This window comes from Eublepharis macularius, chromosome 1 (genome assembly GCF_028583425.1).
Source record: "Eublepharis macularius isolate TG4126 chromosome 1, MPM_Emac_v1.0, whole genome shotgun sequence".
NCBI classification, from domain to species: Eukaryota; Metazoa; Chordata; class Lepidosauria; order Squamata; family Eublepharidae; genus Eublepharis; species Eublepharis macularius.
The window spans coordinates 92,639,789-92,658,938 of record NC_072790.1 but is presented as its reverse complement, the minus strand read 5'-3'; the positions used below and the strand labels follow the sequence as shown (position 1 = coordinate 92,658,938).

Sequence of the window (19,150 nt, the reverse complement as noted above, 5' to 3'; positions counted from 1 at the left end):
CAGTCCTGAAAACACTCTTCATGTGCTGTCTTCAAGTAGCAGCTTGGACATTCTTGCCATTGTCAGGATGAGTAGTACAGATTTGCAGGACATGATCCTAATACAAGAAGACTGCAGATACCAGTCCTGACTGGACTGCACACACATGGCTCAAATCACACAGCAACCCTATCCCACCCATCCCAGAAAAACAACTGACGTTTGTGTGTGTGTGTGTGTGTGTGTTTTAATGTTGTGCATTGGATTCAAACAGCAAACTGTGTGCATTTCAACTGACATCACAAAGTGGTCAAGAGGTCTGTGTTTTTTATAATTTACACACAACTGTTCATGACAGTATGCTATCAGGTTAGTGGAAACCAGGAGTGTGGTATGGTAAGCAATTTTGGTAGTGCACCTAGATTTTATATTATCTTACTTGAAAATATTCTTTTCTAAGATTCCCCCTTTTCCTTGATAAAAATAGTTTTCACCAAACGTTGGTGGTGCACACGCACTACCAGTCGGCACCACACCCCTGACCAGAACACAGGTTCTCGAGTTTGTTGATTTAAAAAGTATTACAAAAAATTTCCATACAAAAACTATTTTCATAGAAATCTTGCGTTTCCAGAAATAAACCTGAACATTTTTTCCTTGTTTAGGGGAGGGAAAAAACTGCTCAAGAATTTGCTTTTTTAAACATGGTGACTGATTTGAGAAATGCAGTCCATTTTAAACTTTTCCACATTCTCCCTGTTTATGGTGACCGTTCCCACTTCCACTAGTAATAAGAATTCCACAGGCTCTGTTGAATTCAATTCGAAGTTGGAATGAGAGATTCCCAAACCCTCTCAGGGCTAAAAAAAATGCAAGCCTCCACTGTGTCGAATAAACTCTTTTCTTCACAGTTAAAGAATGAAGTAGTTGTTTAGAGGTAAGCATCACATCATTTTTTTTTTTTTTTACTGAGGGAAATTTTCACATCATCTAAAATACAACCCACCTTCTTTTGGCTCTGTCACATTGGAGTTCCAGTGCAGGTAAACATGTAATTTTCTACTGTCTTATTTAGGATTTAATTTTTATTCAAGTCATTAACAGAGGCAGACAAAAAGAAAGTATGTGTCGGTTTCATTCTTCTGTTTTATGGCATTCCATTTTCATTGTCTGATATCTCCCATTGAGGAAACGCATATCACATTGAGTAAGCTCATACCAGCTGGTGGGTAGAGCATGTAGATTTTGGCCAGCAAACACAAGGTCTTCTCTGCTAGAGAATATATAATTCAGTCTCTTTCCCTGCCACACACTAGAGTTTTGAGCTATTATTTTTCAAAGACTCCTCCAGTTATTGGAATACATAGTTGTACATTCCTTTTAGAACCCCCTGAAACAGCTTAACTTCAAAAAAGGAACTTGCCATTTCTCACTGAATCTGCACTGTAATCAGCCATGAAACTCACATAGAATTTTCATTCATTAAGGAATGGCGGAACCAATGACAAATGGTGGAATGTGCCCACCCCCACCCCTCCCTCCCTTTATAAACTTGGTTGATCCATGATGCTTGTGATTCGAGTCTAGTCTTTGCAACTGTTTAGATCACAGAGTCTCTAGTTCATAGACACGGCGGCATGAGGTAACTCATTTTATTTTGTACAGGTTGCATATTTCCACAGGAAACACTCTCGCAAAAGTTCTTTTGGGAAAATAAAAAGAAAAAAAAGACAACAGTTTGTGCTTGGGGTTGTTTGGCCTCCCAGCTCTATGCCATGGTTTCTTTACCTGGCAACCTTCTGTCATTAAAGGTGTGCATGTTGATAACCTCTTCTGTTTTCACAATAACAGGAGCTTGTGGCTTGTGTTTTAACCGACGCTGACATTTCAGAGACATCCTCAGCTCCTCTACCATGGCACTACAGAAGGACCTCTATGGGGGAAGTTTTACAAATAAAGAAACAAAAGATGAAGACAAGAAGAAATTATTATTATTGTTGTTGTTACATTTCCATATCACATGTACTCATTCGCATTATAAAATGTATTATGGATTTCCCTATATGTTGCTTTGAGAGTAGTCTCTCTTTTTTGAAAAGTGATTAATCATTTCTAATTTTTAAAAAATCAACCTTGTAAGATAAGCCCATTATGCTTAGCAATGGCATGTGGTTATCCAGAAGAGCCCATCCCTTGATGAGGTCTTCCAGGTTCATGAACGTTTCCTGTCTATTAACCTCAAGGAAACACCTAGTAGTATCTTCTGGAAACACGTTGTTTCTTCTGGAAAAGTCTCTTCAACATTCAAAAGTGTGCCACATTTCAGCCAAGATCTCAGAACAGATTTGCCATCTAGTATATATGCAAACCATATAATTAGACTTATTGAGCATTTTTGGCTTCCTGGAAGTTTAGTCTCTTCTAGTTAAGAGTCTAGTAATGCATGCCATTTTTAAAATGGCCACCTGAAGTACTTTAAGGATCTTTCATGCATGAATGTGCACTTGATGGTTTAATGATGTGATAACAGAATGAGTCATAGAGGAATATGTGAACAGCCCTAAGAAGCATTGTGTTGGAAGATACTTGAATGTATGTATTTATGACATTGTCCCAGTCTCCTTTCCCCTCATAGATGGCTGTTCTTCATGTAATGATCACTTCATGTTGCAATCAACAGACAATGAACATGTAAGTCCAAACTCAGAGTTTGCTTCATGACAACGGAAATGTATTACTGGATGCACTTGCAAAGCAGACTGAGTTTATGGTTCCAAAATAAATTATATTAGTTTCTTAATAATAATGTATTTGTTGCAAGGTTAATATCTTATCAAATGATGTTAAATTCTAGAGTCAAACATCAATGCAATAGTGCAGAAGTTGCATATTACTCCTTAAACAAAATAATTATAAAATGCAAGATAAGTTTGCACCCTGTTTATCTGATTTAAAATACCGAGCTGTTCATTTGTAAAACCCTTAGAATTAAACACTCAGATAAACATTTATTAAACTGTCAGTACCTGGTATTAGAAGCATTATTGGAATATGGTTTGTGGTGAAAGTATACTTTTTTAAAAATTCTACATCAAAAACTGCTGACAAAGTAGATCCAACTACTTACGACAGCATGACCTATTTCCATTACAGTCAAGTCATCTCTAAAAGCCAAGGCAGAAGCAACCCTGACTTTTCCACAGAGTATACACTCACAAGGATGATGTAGACACAGCTTCTGACAAGTACACATACTCATACCTCACATGATTTATGTACACTTAGAAATCATCTAAAATGTAGACTGCAAATTGGTCCCTTGGGTTGAGATTTAAGGAAATGAGTCTCTATATTCTCCCACTCCACCTGTGTTTACAGTACAGGTGTCAGCCATATGCTCTGTGCCATGTGTGAAGAAAACTCACTGTTTGCACACACAAACATTGTGGAAGAAATATTATGAACCTGAGCTTTGTTGGTTGCTTTCCCTTAGGGCAGTCTCTAAAGTTCAATCCTAGTTCATTCTTTTTTCTTTCTTCAAATAGTTAAATTAACCTGAAGGGCAGTATATAAATTGAATGTTGTTGTTGATGATGTTATTAAATAGAGATAGCAAGGATACAAATGGTGCTTTTTATCTTTTTTTTTCAATGCATTATTATAACTAGTAACTTCTTCCAACCTGAAGACTCAAAGCCAAACACAATAATTTAAAAAGCCACTTAGAAAACCAGCCACTTGAAAACAGGGCTACATAATCCAGTTTCAAAAGGTGATCAAGGTTTGGGCTTGGGCAGAAAGGCATGGGAAACTTACAACTGTAGGATAGCCACTGAAAATGCAACACACATCCAGTATAAGTTGGTACAAAGACCAGATCCTATTTTGCAAGAGTGGAGCTCACAAATATGGGATTCTGTAGTGGGAGAGGGATTCTACAAAAATCACTCCCAGTCGAAGCCAGTAGAGTGAAAAGGGCCTTCTTAGCTAATTTTAAGGATCTCATAGTATGTGACGGACACGGTGATCTCATAGGCTTTCTGGGCCATGAAAGTGATTTGTCTTTAGCATAACTGAGACTTCTGTTGGAACAGTCATGTGATTAATACCAAGACAAAAAAGACGTAATAAAAGCCATGTGAACATGTTAACGAAGTTTTCGTTCTGCAAGCATTGGTCTTGTGATCATATAGATTTAAAGGACATGAAGCTTTTGCACAAGATGTTTTTGCACATGACTAGAGCTGGATCAGATCCATAGTGTATATTGAACTGCATGTTTAAAAGTGCACTGTGTAAAAGTAAACAGTAGTTGTTTTCATTTTTGTTTATTAGTATGGGAAGCTTTTAAAACCAAACAAAATGAACATAATTATAGGATTCAACATGAAATACTCAGTGCAATTAATCCAACCCTGCAGTTGGCCAAAGTCTATGATTAGTTGTGTGATAATATTTTTATCTAAGAAAAAGTTGAATTTCAGCCATATTCTGAAAGATACAATATGGTTTCGTAACAGAATACTCTGGCCATTTTCACTCGTACCTGTAAGCATCCGGGAGATCACGCGAAACTCATGGCATGGCATGAAGCATCTTCCTAGTGCGATTTCCCAGCATGATCCCCTTTAATGGTGTGATGATGTCAGAAATCGTGCCATTAAACGGGATCGTGCTGGGAAATAGCACTAGGAAGACGCTTCATGCCATGAGTTTCACGTGATCTTCTGGAGGCTTTGGGCATGTGAAAACACCCATTTCCCCCTCCTCAGAAATTTTATGTCATTTAAGAAAAACACACTAACATTCGAAGCAGAACAATACTGGACACTCTTTTTTTGCAACATTTGCAAAGACAGGCAGGTTAGACTTGCAAGCTGACAGGTATATTGGAAAAGATTTAAAAGAAGGCAATCCAATATTTATTGACAATTCCAGTTGGACTTTCAAACTATATTATTGTCAAAATCTTGGTTCAACATTTGCAAGTTGTATATCAGAAATCCTTTTCTGTCTTGTGCTTTTCAATTCTTTCCCCCCCGCTCCATTTAGTCCAGGTTAGGCAGGTTACTAGAGCACCAACTATTATTGAATTTTGACTATGTGTTATAAAACAACAAATTGGCTTACTGTTTCCAGAAAGCAAATGTTCCCTGAATTATAAGAGCTAATCAGATAATCTATAACTTTTCAATCCTTTGGCTATTAGCAGAGTTTATCTATATAATTTATATCCATTCATTAAAATGAAAACTCCATCTACAACATCAGTACATTTTATAATCAGCACCATTAAAATGCTCATACTAAACTTTTAATTAGTAGTGTCAACTGATGTCCTTCAACTTTGACACATTGCAACCCCAATGCTTGGTTTTCCTCAAAAGAATGTTTATATTGTTAAAGAACTGCAGACATATTACTTTGTCTGCAGTTCTTTAACATGTCTCCTTATGCAGGGAATTCCACTCACGAAAAAGGTTTTCTCTGTGGAACACCAAGTTATAAAGGCAAAGATCAGAGTGACTATGGTTTGTGTCTTAAGAATGTAAATATCTGAGGTCTTACAGCAAAAGTTCACTAGCAGCTACATAACTGTATGAACAGTGAATGGTATAGGACTATAAATTGGACAGATATATTCCCGGATTTATTTGTGAGGGATCTACCTTGCAACAACAGACTTTTTTCTTGTCTTTGTTAGCTTCACTAGCCCAAATGCCACGCTCTTCCATTTAGTCCACTTGAGAGAGCAAGCAATTAATATAGGCATGGCATTTCTTAGTTCTGTTCTCTTTACAACGTTTTCTGCATCCAATAAAACTGCCCAGACTCTCCATGTATGCTGAACTGCTCCTCTGAAACTGGCAAGCATGGCCTATCCTATTTACTGAGTAACATCTACACACATAACAGGGAAACACTCGTCTGAAACTGAAGTGAATGGGGATACCACTGCATGGTCAAGGAGCTGTTGAGCAAGGGAACAGAATTTCTGCCCCCTTTTTGTTCCACCTTAGTTTTGCCTCTCCCTCCCTCCTTCCTTTTCTTGAGAGCCAGTTTGGTGTAGTGGTTAAGAGCACGGGACTCTAATCTGGAGAGCTGGGTTTGATTCCCCACTCGTCTACCTGAAGCCAGCTGGGTGACCTTGGGCTAGTCACAGTTCTCTGGAGCTCTCTCAGCCCCACCCACCTCACAGGGTGTTTTGTTGTGGGGATAATAATAACATACTTTGTAAACCACTCTGAGTGGGCATTACGTTGTCCTGAAGGGTGGTATATAAATCGAATGTTGTTGTTGTTCTCCTCTCCAGATCATCTTGTCTGCCTTCTCAGCCACCCAGCCTTCCTCAAACCCACTGTCTACAGCTTAACACTCTTTCTAGCTCCCACTTTTCTCCTCTCCCACCCCTGTCTGTCTCTGATCTCTTTCCCACTCACTGCCTCCACAATATGTCCTTTTACCCTTCTCCTCACTCCTGCCTCCATTTCTTGTAACTCCTTCCACCATCAGGCACCATTGCTACAGCAGCGCAAAATTCCTCCAGATGCTCCTTTTTGATGTTTATATTTGAGTCATTGTTCTGTGTGTGTGTGTATCCCCCCAAGTTGTTTTGAACTGATCTTTGTATTTTTCTGTGGACCTTGACTTTTGCAGAAATGTCTACCATATTTTTGTGTACCACCTTGTGTACCACCTTTTTTTTATTCACACGGGAAACATTTAGACATATGATAATGAGGTTTTTTGCGTATCCGCAAGTGTTAACCATCAGGTTTAAAAATATTTGTATTGAGTTATTTCATACTGCTGTATAGCTTCTGCATAAAACAATTCTTATTACTATTTATCATCTTTAAATATACATAACCCAATGTATTTCATTTATATTTTAAATAACAATTACTTGCAGTAGGAAATAATAGGTTTTGCAACACAATTAAATTTTTCCTTTAATTAAAAACAGTAACACTGACATAGACCAAAAAGGAAATTAACGGAACATCCATTTCTGCCTTGCATGGCAGAAAAATATTATATTTAAAAGGGGGATGGGTGGAGAGACCAGCAAGGAATAACTACATCTATTTTATTCTGACTTGAGCTGCTCTTTCGCCACTCTGTTTTCTTAGCAAAATATGTTACAATTGTTTTGTCTTTTTAACATCTGTCTCCACTTTAGTTCGATGGTGTTTGCCATCAAATTGACTGTCAAAATCCAGTATGATTCTGCAGGATTTACTCAGAAGTTCATTACCTCCAGCCTTGCATGTCAGATATTATTTGAAGCCTTGTTAAAATTTCTTAAAGCAGTAATGGCAGTAATCCTGCAGCTTATATCTGATGTTATGGGTCAGTGTTCTAACATTTACCAGGACATGTCAATCAAAGTGCTCTTCATCTTTTTTTTTGAAGTTGCCTGCGAATGGAGTCACAGTCCTGCTCCTAGCTTCCTTTCTAATTGGCATATATGGCTTCCTTAGGGATTGTTTAATAGTGAGAGATAGTCAAGAGCTGTCAGTCCAGACCCTTAAACCCAAAGGCAGAAATGCAGGACCTACAGAATATTTACAAAGAAGACATACTGCTTTGGATTTAAAAAATGAAGAATGGAATGTGAAATAAATTTAGGAAGTTGGTATGGCAAAGATTTCTTTACTTGAGACTTTGGAAGTTTAATAATCACCACATCTGTATAAGATGCATGCATTCATGTTTTAGAATGACACCAGCTGATGCATATTTCCCTAATGACAGCTGACACTTAAAATCCTTGTCAGTGCTTTAAAAATTGCCATTGAAAGTGACACATATTGTAAAGAATTTGCCAGTTATGGGGATTGGAAGCTGGAAGAGCTCATGGAGTTTCCTAAAATACTTTGTGCAGCAGACCCACCCTTAATTTTTTTTTAAAAGATGTAATTTGTCAATCTGTTTCCTATTTTATGAATAATAATCTGTAATTTGTTTGGCGTCATATACTAATTCTCTTTTAGGCAACTGAGCATTTCAATTATTATATAGCAAGCTTCGGTTAAGGAAAAAATAACATTGTGAAGTGGGACTATGTACTATAATAAAGAAACCTAAAAGGTAAATGTTCTTCTGGATCTTTATGCTATCAAGGGAAGATTAAAAACATGTCCATACAATAGTACCAAGATGTTCAAGTCCACAGATGGCTGCCAACCTGGAAAAGCTTCAGAGAGATCCATACCAGGACTACTCTAAGTTAAATTTGGATTTCTAATGTTTGAATTTCTAAAGTTGGATTTCTAATGTTTCCTGGTATCTTGTGCTCATGATCTTCAAGAACATTAACCTATCACTGGAGAGAGTAGAATAGGGGCCTCCTTTGTACAGACTGATGATGTTTTGCTGAGAAAAATAAGGTGCCAAACTTTAGGTTACACTATGGCTCTATTGATGCTATTAATGGATCAGATCCTCTTACTAGCTGATGGCACAAAGATTTGTCACTGATGAGTAATTTCAGAGCAACCAAAGACCTTTGATCTTTTCTGACTCACCTGTGGATCTAGGGTGGGGTTGGTGGGACTGCACTTGTGTGGTTCCATTCTTCCCTCTCAAAGAGATCTCAGAGGATGATATTGGGCAATTGCTCATCTGCCCCGTGGGCTCTCTCTCATGCGGGATTCCACAAGGTTTCATTCTGTCATCCCTCCTTTCAACATGTATGTGAGGCCACTGGGGGAAGATAATGAAACAGTTTGGGCTGTGGTGCATCAATGGGTAGAAGACACACAGCCCAGTTTTCTTTGCTTTTTTCCCTCAAAGTAGAGTGGTAAGCTCACTAAGATCTCCAGGGCCACACATGAAGGTCAATCAGAAAAGATGGCTATTAGAATGGATAAGTAAAAGATGGTGTGGGAGTTATCATTTGAGTGTGTTCCATTTTGTAGATGTCACAAACTATTTTTGGAAGTAAGATGTTGATTCCAGTGTCTCTTCCTTTTCCTGAATATCCTGGTTTGCAGGATATCCTCCTGATACTGTATTTTCTCACTAGAAAGTGCCAGCATCTTTCCTCAGCTATATCATATGGTTATTTGTTCCACAAAGACAGCAACAGTGGAATTCCATACTGAGATTACAGCTAGATGCATGTGTTTTATTACTATTAATATTGCAGATAGTTAAAATAATGGACTGTTGGGGGGGGGGGAGTTTCCAGGCCACAAAAGGGATCATGTTCTATCTCCATTTTAATTAAGATAGAGATAGTTATATAAATTCCTACATTTTAAGGTCTTGTGAATGGTTTTAAGTTTTGAAGTGCTGAGCTGACCATGACTGAATTCACTTCAGAGAAGTATGGTGAAGTGAATTCTTGGAAGTTTTATGGAATGTTTAAAGATCTCCTTTGAGAAGAGTACACCTACAATGCTGAAATTAATAAAAAGACAGTAACGTAACAGCTTTTCTTAGGAAATTCAGTTGATATGAAGATTTTCTATGAGACTTTATATAGGTGAGCTTTCCATTCATTTTTAAAAAGTGATAACTTTCCCTTTACATAATTTTGAATGCACAGAGCTGTCTGTAGAGATGGACACGAACAGCAATACGAACAAAAAAAAGCCATGAACAGCTCAGTCTGCTGTTCGCGAACAAGCTGTTCATGAGGCCCCATTCTAAATGAACAGGTGGTCATTGCAAGCCTCATCCGTTGCTGTTCACTGCTGTTTGTCAAGCCAGATAATCTGGCACCTGCAGTCAATTCCCTTGGCAACTTGGGTAGGGATTATCTGAACTCTGTCTGAACTCCTGCTGTTGCCCTGGAAACCCCAATCTAAACCCAATTTAGCTTGATAGGCAAGTCTTCCTTTCAAGTGTAGAGCTCCAAATTTGTTACAACCAGGCAGCAAAGAGCAGGGGGGAGGGGAGCTCCCAGTTCTGACTTTGCAGACAGTGGAGAGACAGTTGCTGTTGGCATTTTGAGAGACAGGGAGAGTGCATAGGAGCTTGAATTTTCTTTGTGTGTGGTGGGATAGGGATCTACCCCTTCAAGTTCCAGGACTGCTGCCAGGCTCTGGGGCCAAGCTATTATTTATTATTGGTACCTTTTCTGGTGCCTGCTCAAGTCAGGGAGTGGTGCAGTTATTGTCATTGTTAGTTAGGCTTCACGAACTTCTCCTGGGCTTGGTTCTTTTCGTGATACTCTCTCACGATTGCCCCCCACGAACAGCCAACCACGAACAAGTTCATGAACAGGGCCATGTTCATGGTTGTTTGTGAGTCCCTGTTCGTGGATGACAATGAACAACGAACATCATGTTCATTTTTTTCCCCTGTTCGTGCTCATCTCTAGCTGTCTGCTCTATTAAAAATGGAGGAGCAGCAAAACTCTGGCACCAGAGTTTAGCACTCCCATTAAAATTATGTTCCAGCAAGAAATTGCTACATTATCAGTAAATATCTATGTATCAGCATTTGTCAATGGTAAATTATAGTACTGTATTTTCAAGCAGAAGATTTCAATATCGATGGTTGTTGTGGGTTTTCCGGGCTGTATTGCCGTGGTCTTGGCAAGACCACAGCAATACAGCCCGGAAAACCCACAACAACCATCGTTCTCCGGCCGTGAAAGCCTTCGACGATTCGAATATCCTTAATAATCCACCCTCCCCCCCATTTGTACAGTATGAAACTGGCTCATATTGACAATGTAGCTATACCACATCTAACCTATTGTTATTTAAAATCAAGCTTTTTGGTGTAAGAACAATCTGCAGTACCTCCGAGAGGGGCAGAAGGCCATGTGCCTAATTAAGTTTGCATTCCTGTCTACCTCTCCCATGCTGCTCTGCTTCTTGCTAGTACCCGTCTTATTAGAACAGGACAAAATCACACAAAGGTGCCCAGAGGAGAAAGGACTGCCTTATGTTAGTACAATGTATACTGAGATGGAACTCTCCATCCCCTTGATTGGATTTGTGGCTCACTATCTCAGAAGGTTTGCCTTCATCAAATCATGTTCTCCACAACTGTGAGCAGAATATTCTTTGTAGCCACAAATAATGTACTTATGCTTTTTCTTATTAGCAAATGAGACAAGGAAGAGAAGTGTTTTAGAATACAACATATGCAGCAGAATGTGGTGGCAGAATTCTGATGTAGAATGTGTTGTTGTTCTACAAATTCTGAAGGACAGGCACATGCTTAATGTTTTGCTCATGTAAAAACTCCCTTCATTAAAAAAAAACCCTCAGGGGCAAAGGTTCAAGCCTAGACCTTCACATGCTATACTTGTTTTCTTCATACAGGGAAGTATTAATCTAGGGACAGGTTTATGAATGTAATCTTATACCAGCAGTCTGAAATACCACAGTACATTCTACCACCTCAGCACTTGGCAACATTTCATTTAGTTACAGGTGTAAACTGGGTCTTATTTATAAGGCTAGCTAAGAAGTAAACAACCTGTTCCATTACACTGGAAACATTATTATTATTGGCATTTACATAACCAACAGACTCATTCAGTAGTCCACAATATAAACAGGAGGCTTTTGAAATAGGAAAATTGTCAAAAAATAGTTAAGAATGTGTCATACTGTGCTAATGTTCAAAGAAAAAAGCTCCATGGCCATATACTGTTTTCCAAGTAACCTAATCAAGCTTTCTAGACTGTGGCCTAGTCTTGAAATAAACAAAATGGTAGATGCAATTCTGGAGACATAGCAGAAAGAACTAGCTTGGGCTGGGCAATTAGGTACATCTGACTCCTTCAAATTAAGCACAGCAGTGCTCTAGGGAGAAAGGTACTGCTTTCCCAAGGAATCTTCCAATTGGTGATACAGTGTTGAATCACAAACTGGTGCCAAGCAAGAAGTAACTCCAGGGTTGTAAATGGACACTCACTTAACCTTGTAAGGCAATAAATCATTACTCCAGAGTAAGGTTGCTAAGATAAATTCTCTTAATTTATTTTTACTCCAGTTCTTCCTGAAATCCAACAATCTTTTTCTTTTCCTCTTTTTAGGGATTTGGCATTTGTTTCTAATCAATTCCTTTTTGAACAAAGAGAAATTTGAAGAGAGGACGGGCAGGAAAGAAGGTTCTGCAAAATTACAGAATTTCACTCTGTAGATGCTTAGAGGCAGGCAATGTCTTTGTAAGCCTTCCTATCTTCCTGCTAAAGCACCACCCTGGGGTGTATAACATAAAACAACTGCAAGGGCTGAAGTTACAAAAGAGCTCCTTGATTTCTCTTTAAAGAGAAATGAAAGAGAAATCCTGCTGTTAAAAGAGAAAAAAGAGAATAAGATAAGTCAATGGCTATTTCTAAAAAAGTGAATTTTGGAAAAAGAAATTCCCTACTCCATAACAGAGTAACCACACAATGAAAAAAAAATTGTAAATCTTCAGAGAGTTTTTGTATGTGTGCTTTCCCTCCCAGCTGTAACTGCCAGAAATATATAATGTCCGTATTTATGAACAGACAGGCTAGCAAAACATTTCCACAGGCTAATAGATTTTGTGACTGGTTGTCATGATCCTGGGCTTGTGGGCATTAAGGAAACCTGAGGGCTAAGAGTAAATTTCCAATAGGCTTGACTGTTGATCCTTCTACATGCCTACATTTCCCAAGATCCTTCCCCAGCTTTAGGATGGACTAAAGAAAAATGTAGGGGAAAATACCAATTATCACTGAGGAAGCTGGGCTACGAGAAAAATGATATAACACACCTTGAAGGGGGAAGGCATTCTACTTTCAGGAGTTGCGAGGCAGAGAAGGTAGGAGAAGATTCCTCACTCAGGCACAGTGGGTTGGACCATGGAAGGGTCAGGTAACACTAGGGCTGACAACAGGGTTACCAGTTCCCCTCTGGGGGCAAGGAATCCCTTGCTCCCTCCCTCTGCCACCGCTTCCCCTATTCAGCTCAATGCAGAGCGTGCGGGTGCCACCAGGAGGACCCTGGAGAGCTCTTGCGCTTCACAGTGAGCCAATTTAGGCCCCCAAAGGGTCCAATTCTGTCCAAATGGACCAAAATTGGCCCATTGTGGAGTGTGGGAGCACTCCCAGGGGTAGCAGAGTGCCCTGCATGATGATGTCTCTTCTGAGAAGTCACATCCTCGTGCATCTCATGAGTGTATGCACGCTTTACACACGTGAGCACTACAACAAAGGTGAGTGCCAGGTATCCCCCCTCCTGTTGGGAGAGTAAGGGGACCTGGCAAGTATTCAGCTGGTGGCTGGTGAACTCCCAGGATTCCAACTGATCTCCAGGCCACTGAGATCAGTTCCCCCAGAGGAAATGGCTGCTTTGGAGGGTGGAATCTATGACATTATACACTCTTGACGTGTCTCCCCTCCCCAAACCATTCTCTCTCCAAGCTCCATCCCCCCAAATCTCCAGGAATTTCCCAACCTGGACCTGGGAACCTGAGGTACAGTAGGGACCACTCAGCCACCTTAAGAGGCTTTATTGTTTTCTTCATCGTGTAGTAATCTTGCAGTGTTTGTTGTTGAAAAGTATGTTGCTCATAAGTGTTTTGCCCCTCACTTGATGATTGCCCATCTTGTTAAATAAAAGTTTGTTTTACTCTGCCTGGGTTCTCATATCTCTATCGTATCATCTCATATCTCTATCATATCAACCGGTCATCTGGCAACACCCTCCCCAATAGAGAGGTGCTGCTTAGAAGGGTGAAGAAGGAGGAGGGTACTCTGGGCCCTCCCTAGATGAACTCCCAGACAAGAGTGGTGGCAGCTGGTAAGGCCCTTGCCTGCTCCAGGGCTGAAGGGGGCAGGAGGGAAAGGAGTGTGAAGGAGGGATAAAAGACTCACTTCTTTTAACACATACATTGTATGTACCCATGCAAGTGTGTTATGTAGGAGCAACCTATAACACCTCAAATCAGCTAAATCAACAACAAACAGATTGGTAATTGTTTAACATGGTTTTGGTTTCTGAGATTGTTTAGTCAATGACCTCTAAGTGCCAACATAATGTTACGACCAAGGAACAGGTCGTTTGCTAACAGAAGCAATTACAAAATGTAAATGGATGTGCACTTATTGCCAAGATTGCCTAGAAAACAAATGTCTGCTTAATAACATGTCTCCAAGTAGATGACATAATTATGTGTTTGCATTTTAAATGACAAGGCAAGAACACAAAATGATGAGTGTTAGAAAAAATGGAAAGATTGGCTTGAATTCAACAAGACTCCTGAGCCAGCAGTAGAAAGCCCTGTCACATGCACACAGGGGCTTCCTATTCCACCTCACAAACTGCAGCCCAACATACCTGCAAAATTTTTTATAAAAAGTCTGGAGATGACATCAGGCTTCAGATTCAACTCATTATAACCATTAAAGTTTAGAAACAAAATGCCAAAAGATATTCCACTCAATTCAGTCATTCATTAGCCATTTCAATAATTTTCTGCCCATGAAATTCCCAACCATAGATTTGCTTGGTTGATTCTTATTCTGTCTGTGGCTAACTAAGGCCCTAGCTAAGGTCATTTTTCAGCAGTTCAGATTCAATTCTGCTTCCCATGATCTCCAGAGTTCCTCACATTCAAGAGAGTCACAGATGCAGAATCGAATTTTATTCCTCTTTTCCCCAATTTCTCCCCCTGCAGACATACCGCGACTTTTTTTGATGGCACTTCCAGGTCACTGCTGGTGCATCTTATGTACATGTAGAACTCTTACTCCCTTTCTGCTTCTCCTCTCCCCCCCTTTCCTTTCCTCAGGAAGTGATTGGTTGGCTGCTCGCCAGTAACCACTCCCACCCTCCTCTGCTCTCTGTTCTCCTTTTTGGCCATTACAGGGAAGTTCACAGAGAAGGATCATAGTGCTGTGTCTTCCTCTCTCAAATGGCTGTGGAAACCGCTCATGTTAAAAAACAACAACAACAACAAAAAACAATGGTGGGCATGAGACTGCCCAATCACCAAAAACAGGGATAGGGAGAAGGGGTGGTGGTGAACAAACTGGGCTCCAAAATTGCAACATTATTATGCATGCTCCGATATTTAAAAAAAGATGACGTCAGCTCCAGCCCCCACAAAAGGTAGCTTGAAACAGGCTTCCCGACTTGTCTGGAATAAGAAAGCAGACACCAAATTGCCTCGAGGTTGTGCGATGCAGAATGCTAGGAGCCCAAGCTGATTCAGCGCTGATCAGCATGAACACTCAGTAGTATGGGTTTGAAGTGTACTGTGCAGAATGGACCTAAGAATCGTCATCCACTAAACATTTAAGATGTGGAGTATAAAATTATCTCCTCAAGGATGCTTGAGGACATACGTTTTCAGAATTAAAGCTACCTAAGATACTATGCAACCATTATATTTCAGAGGTCATCATTAGCTTAGCTCCTTTATCAAAATAAAGCCTCTTATAACACTCTGATTAATGAAGTATATGAATAAATGCATTGGATGCGGTGGAGATTCTGTATTTTCTGAGCTGGAGGATAGTTCAGAAGAATGTTCATGCCTGTTGGGTGTGCACAAACAGTGGCTTGCATAGGATAAGGAGCAGCTGTTACCACAGATGGCTGGCTGATAAGGTACAACATAAGGGGTCACCAGAGTTGGACATACAACACATCTGCTCTCTACCAGCCTCTTCTGGTAACAGAACAGAGCAATGTGCTCATGTCTCCTCTATGTCTGGAGGGGGTATCGACCATCTACTCCTCATATATGAGTGACCACGCATGATTAAGCCACACTTCCACCTCTGTCAGATACTATATGGTTTTTATACGGTTAGCAGATGTTTTATTAGAAAGCTGTGTTAATTGATTGTGATTTTATCTTGTATATTTTATCTTCTGTGGTGATCCGCCCTGAGCCTGCCTGTGGGGAGGGCGGGATGATGATGATGATGATGATGGATGATAATAATAATAAATGTATATACTGCCATTGCAACCAAACTCTTTTAAAAATAGTTTTTAAAAACTTCCATGTTACTTTTGCTTTGGTGCTATTACATGTGGTGATCCAGTGCTCTAGAACTACAGTAGCTTTCACCGGGGGTGGGGGCATGCTCCATGTTCCCCCAACCAGATGTCTGCCTGCGTAACCAGAGTGCAATGTGCAGCCCACTACTGCAGTCAAGAGATGTTATAGATATAGCAACAATTGCACATACAATCCGGAATTGCCAGATGCAGGCTCATTCTGATCAAGTAAGATTCCTCTTTTCTTAAAAAAAAAGGTATTCTATAGGATTCTTCCTTTCTAAAGAAAGCTATCATCAAAATACATACATCTGTATTGCTTGCATTAGTATTGACTGCTCTCTTGGAAATGTGTGAACTTTTTTTCCCTTCAAAAAATCCTGTGGTACACAATATCTGAAGCACTGCTATTCTAACTATGATACATAATGTTATTATTATTAATCAAACTGCTTGCCTTTTCTGATGTTAATTTCAGCTTATTCCCAGTTCTATACATTTTCACCTGTAATGTCTCCATAATCCACTTTCCTCATTTTATATTTTACAACGTTGCAATTATTACACACAATTCCTATACATGTGCTGGCACACTAAAACTTAGGATCAGACCAGTAGGCCCAAAGAAAGCCAAGATGCTGAATAATATTCCAGTGGATTATGAACAGACATCCTAGAACATACGCATACAAACAATGCAAGTCCTGACTCAGAAAGATAAGGACATGCAAAGTATTTTGAAGGGTCAGTTACATGTTCTGATTGTGGATCCAGTTTTATGGCAGAATCTCCAATACTCCCACCATTAACATTTTTACAGCTTAACCTATATGTGCAAATCATTGTGTGCAAGAGAGGAAAGGACTGCACAAGGTGCTTCTGCCAGATATGCTCGAACAATTCATGCGATTGTTTAGTACAGAATTTAAAGTGATTTATAATATCAGTACATTCCAAATGGCTGCCTTTTCATCTTCCTACACCCTTTCAGATGTACTTTATATGGAAAAACCATGCTGTTTGCATCATATTTCAAATGTCAAGTAAGATGCATCTGAGCCATTTAAAATGTAATATCATTTGGAGTACAAAGCTCACAATAAAAACGGTCCAACTTCATATATATATGGATGCATGTCTCTCTCTCTGTGTATATGTATATATTTCAAATTACAAACCAACTAATACAAAACACACTGTCATTCATATGTAGCACATTATTTTCAAAAATGGATAAAGCCATTGTGATGTACATAAATTATTTAAAGTCAATGGTAATTTTCTAAAATAAAAAAAATCATTCCAGTGATTAAAAAACGCTCCAAAATCAGTGTAACAGAATTTAATCATCTTACATGATTGGAGAAAGGAGCAGAATTTTTGAGTTTTTTTTGTTACTGCACAATGTAAAAAAAACATATACATGTTTAAATAATTGATAAGGAACTTGTGACCTCATCCAGTCTTACTGATTAGTATCAAAATTTCTTTGAACAATACATATTAAAAAGGTATGTACTGATGATGAAAGAAAACTAGACTGCAATCCCAAGCACATTCCCATGTACCAATGAAAACAATGGGACTAAGTTCCAAGCAAATGTGCTCCAAGATACAAGTTAATCCATATATCAGTGCATATTCAGAAGTCCCAAAACATCTAAAACAAGTTGAAATATTAACCACAGCATCTGAAAAAGAAAAAAACTATATGCTTATGTTTCTTGGATTTACTACCAATTTTAACACAACTAAAAATATTAAAAATGGAAATGTAAGGAGGTCACAAGCTCCTCATTTATGCATAAGACATACTTTTTCCCAATTTAAAAAAATATATAAATTCAAAGTATGACATTGAAGACATAATTTAGCTCAATTTTATGTATTACATCAATACTGTTTAAATACATCAATATTGTTTAAACAAAACTTCGTCTTAAGACTATGCTGGAAAAAAGTGGTCACCCCCTTGTTTATCCAGTATAGAAAGAGTTTGACATTCTATATTTTAAAACTGGAATGGGTCCAGGGTACAAGAGATAAAAACTATAATCAGTAGTAAATCCATAATATATAGCTTTTCCAGATGCTACCACCATATGTTTAAAGAGTAAACATCTTCCAGAAAGGAAATATAGACAGATATTTTCTAGACTTCTGACTCTGGACTGATACAGAGTTCTGTCACTTAAAACCCCAGATCTATCTGTAGAAGGTTAATTTTGTTTCCCATTACAGACTCGCTTTCTTCTTCATCCATAACATTAACTGCAGTGAACTTCCAGGAGTAAAAAGGTGTCTTTTTTCAAGCTTGAATAAGAGGAGAAATAGTCACTTGTCCTGAAAGCTGGCTACAATTAAAAATATTAAAGACAAATTAAAAGTTGTAAAGATGAATGCTCTAGTGCTCATTCACTATGAAGTAGTGATTTGAGCTACACTATGAAAGACGTCAGAATGGCTTTTCATGGTTACCCAATCAGCTAAGATTATAATTTCAAAATTAAATGCAGAAAGAACAATATTTACCTTTTCCAACTGAGCATTTTTTTTGGATTTGTACAAAAATTCTCCCACTGCCACAAAGACGGAAAGCACCAATCCTGCTGCTAGAACAATGAAGATGCCTCCAATATTCTGTACTCCCAGGGCACTGGCATCTTTGCTTTCTTCTTCTGGACAACCGTTGCCCCGCCACCATTTCTCCTTCATCATGTGTAACTTGCCTTCCTCTTGCAAGTGAAGAATTGCTATAGTTATCTTGTCTCTATATGGAGACCCTGCAAGAGAACAAAGGAAATTTACAGGTTTCTGATGAACATTCTCAAAGGACTGCCTAGTCTCTATATAGGCCATGTCTGCATGAGAAGCCATCTTAACATCATAAATGTCAATTGCTACTTGGGGGATTATGTTTAGCTTTTCAGTTCTTTGTGATCTATTTATTTTTAAAAAAATGATGTTGTCTTTCCATCCAAAAGAGGTCCTCAAGTAGGCGAACACACACACACACACACTCACAAATTCAACATTAATACATGAAGACATTACAACACCATTTAACATATGAGTATATAAAATATTTAAATAAGTAAATAAAGCATATAAGCAGACAAACACACATAACAACATATCTGTGGGGGGCAGTAACAGTTAGTGGGGGGAATGCCAAAAAAAGTCTTCACCGGCTAGCAGTATACAACAATAGAGGGAGA

At 38.9% G+C, this 19,150-nt stretch overlaps 1 protein-coding gene across 2 annotated transcripts in view; it reads right to left on the bottom strand.

Moving 5' to 3' along the window:
* Positions 1–1,696: 1,696 nt before the first annotated feature.
* Positions 1,697–19,150, bottom strand: part of GRIK2 (glutamate ionotropic receptor kainate type subunit 2) — a 786,155-nt gene continuing 768,701 nt past the window's right edge. The window contains exons 15-17 of one of the 2 annotated variants that reach the window (XM_054974423.1): positions 18,465–18,715; positions 8,511–8,688; positions 1,846–1,912 (exon numbers count right to left, since the gene is read on the bottom strand). In XM_054974423.1, coding sequence (XP_054830398.1) covers positions 1,899–1,912; positions 8,511–8,688; positions 18,465–18,715 — 443 coding nt within the window. In that variant the 3' untranslated portion in view covers positions 1,846–1,898. Of the gene's footprint in view, positions 1,913–8,510; positions 8,689–18,464; positions 18,716–19,150 lie in introns of both variants that reach the window. The other variant, XM_054974427.1, reaches the window with a different exon arrangement.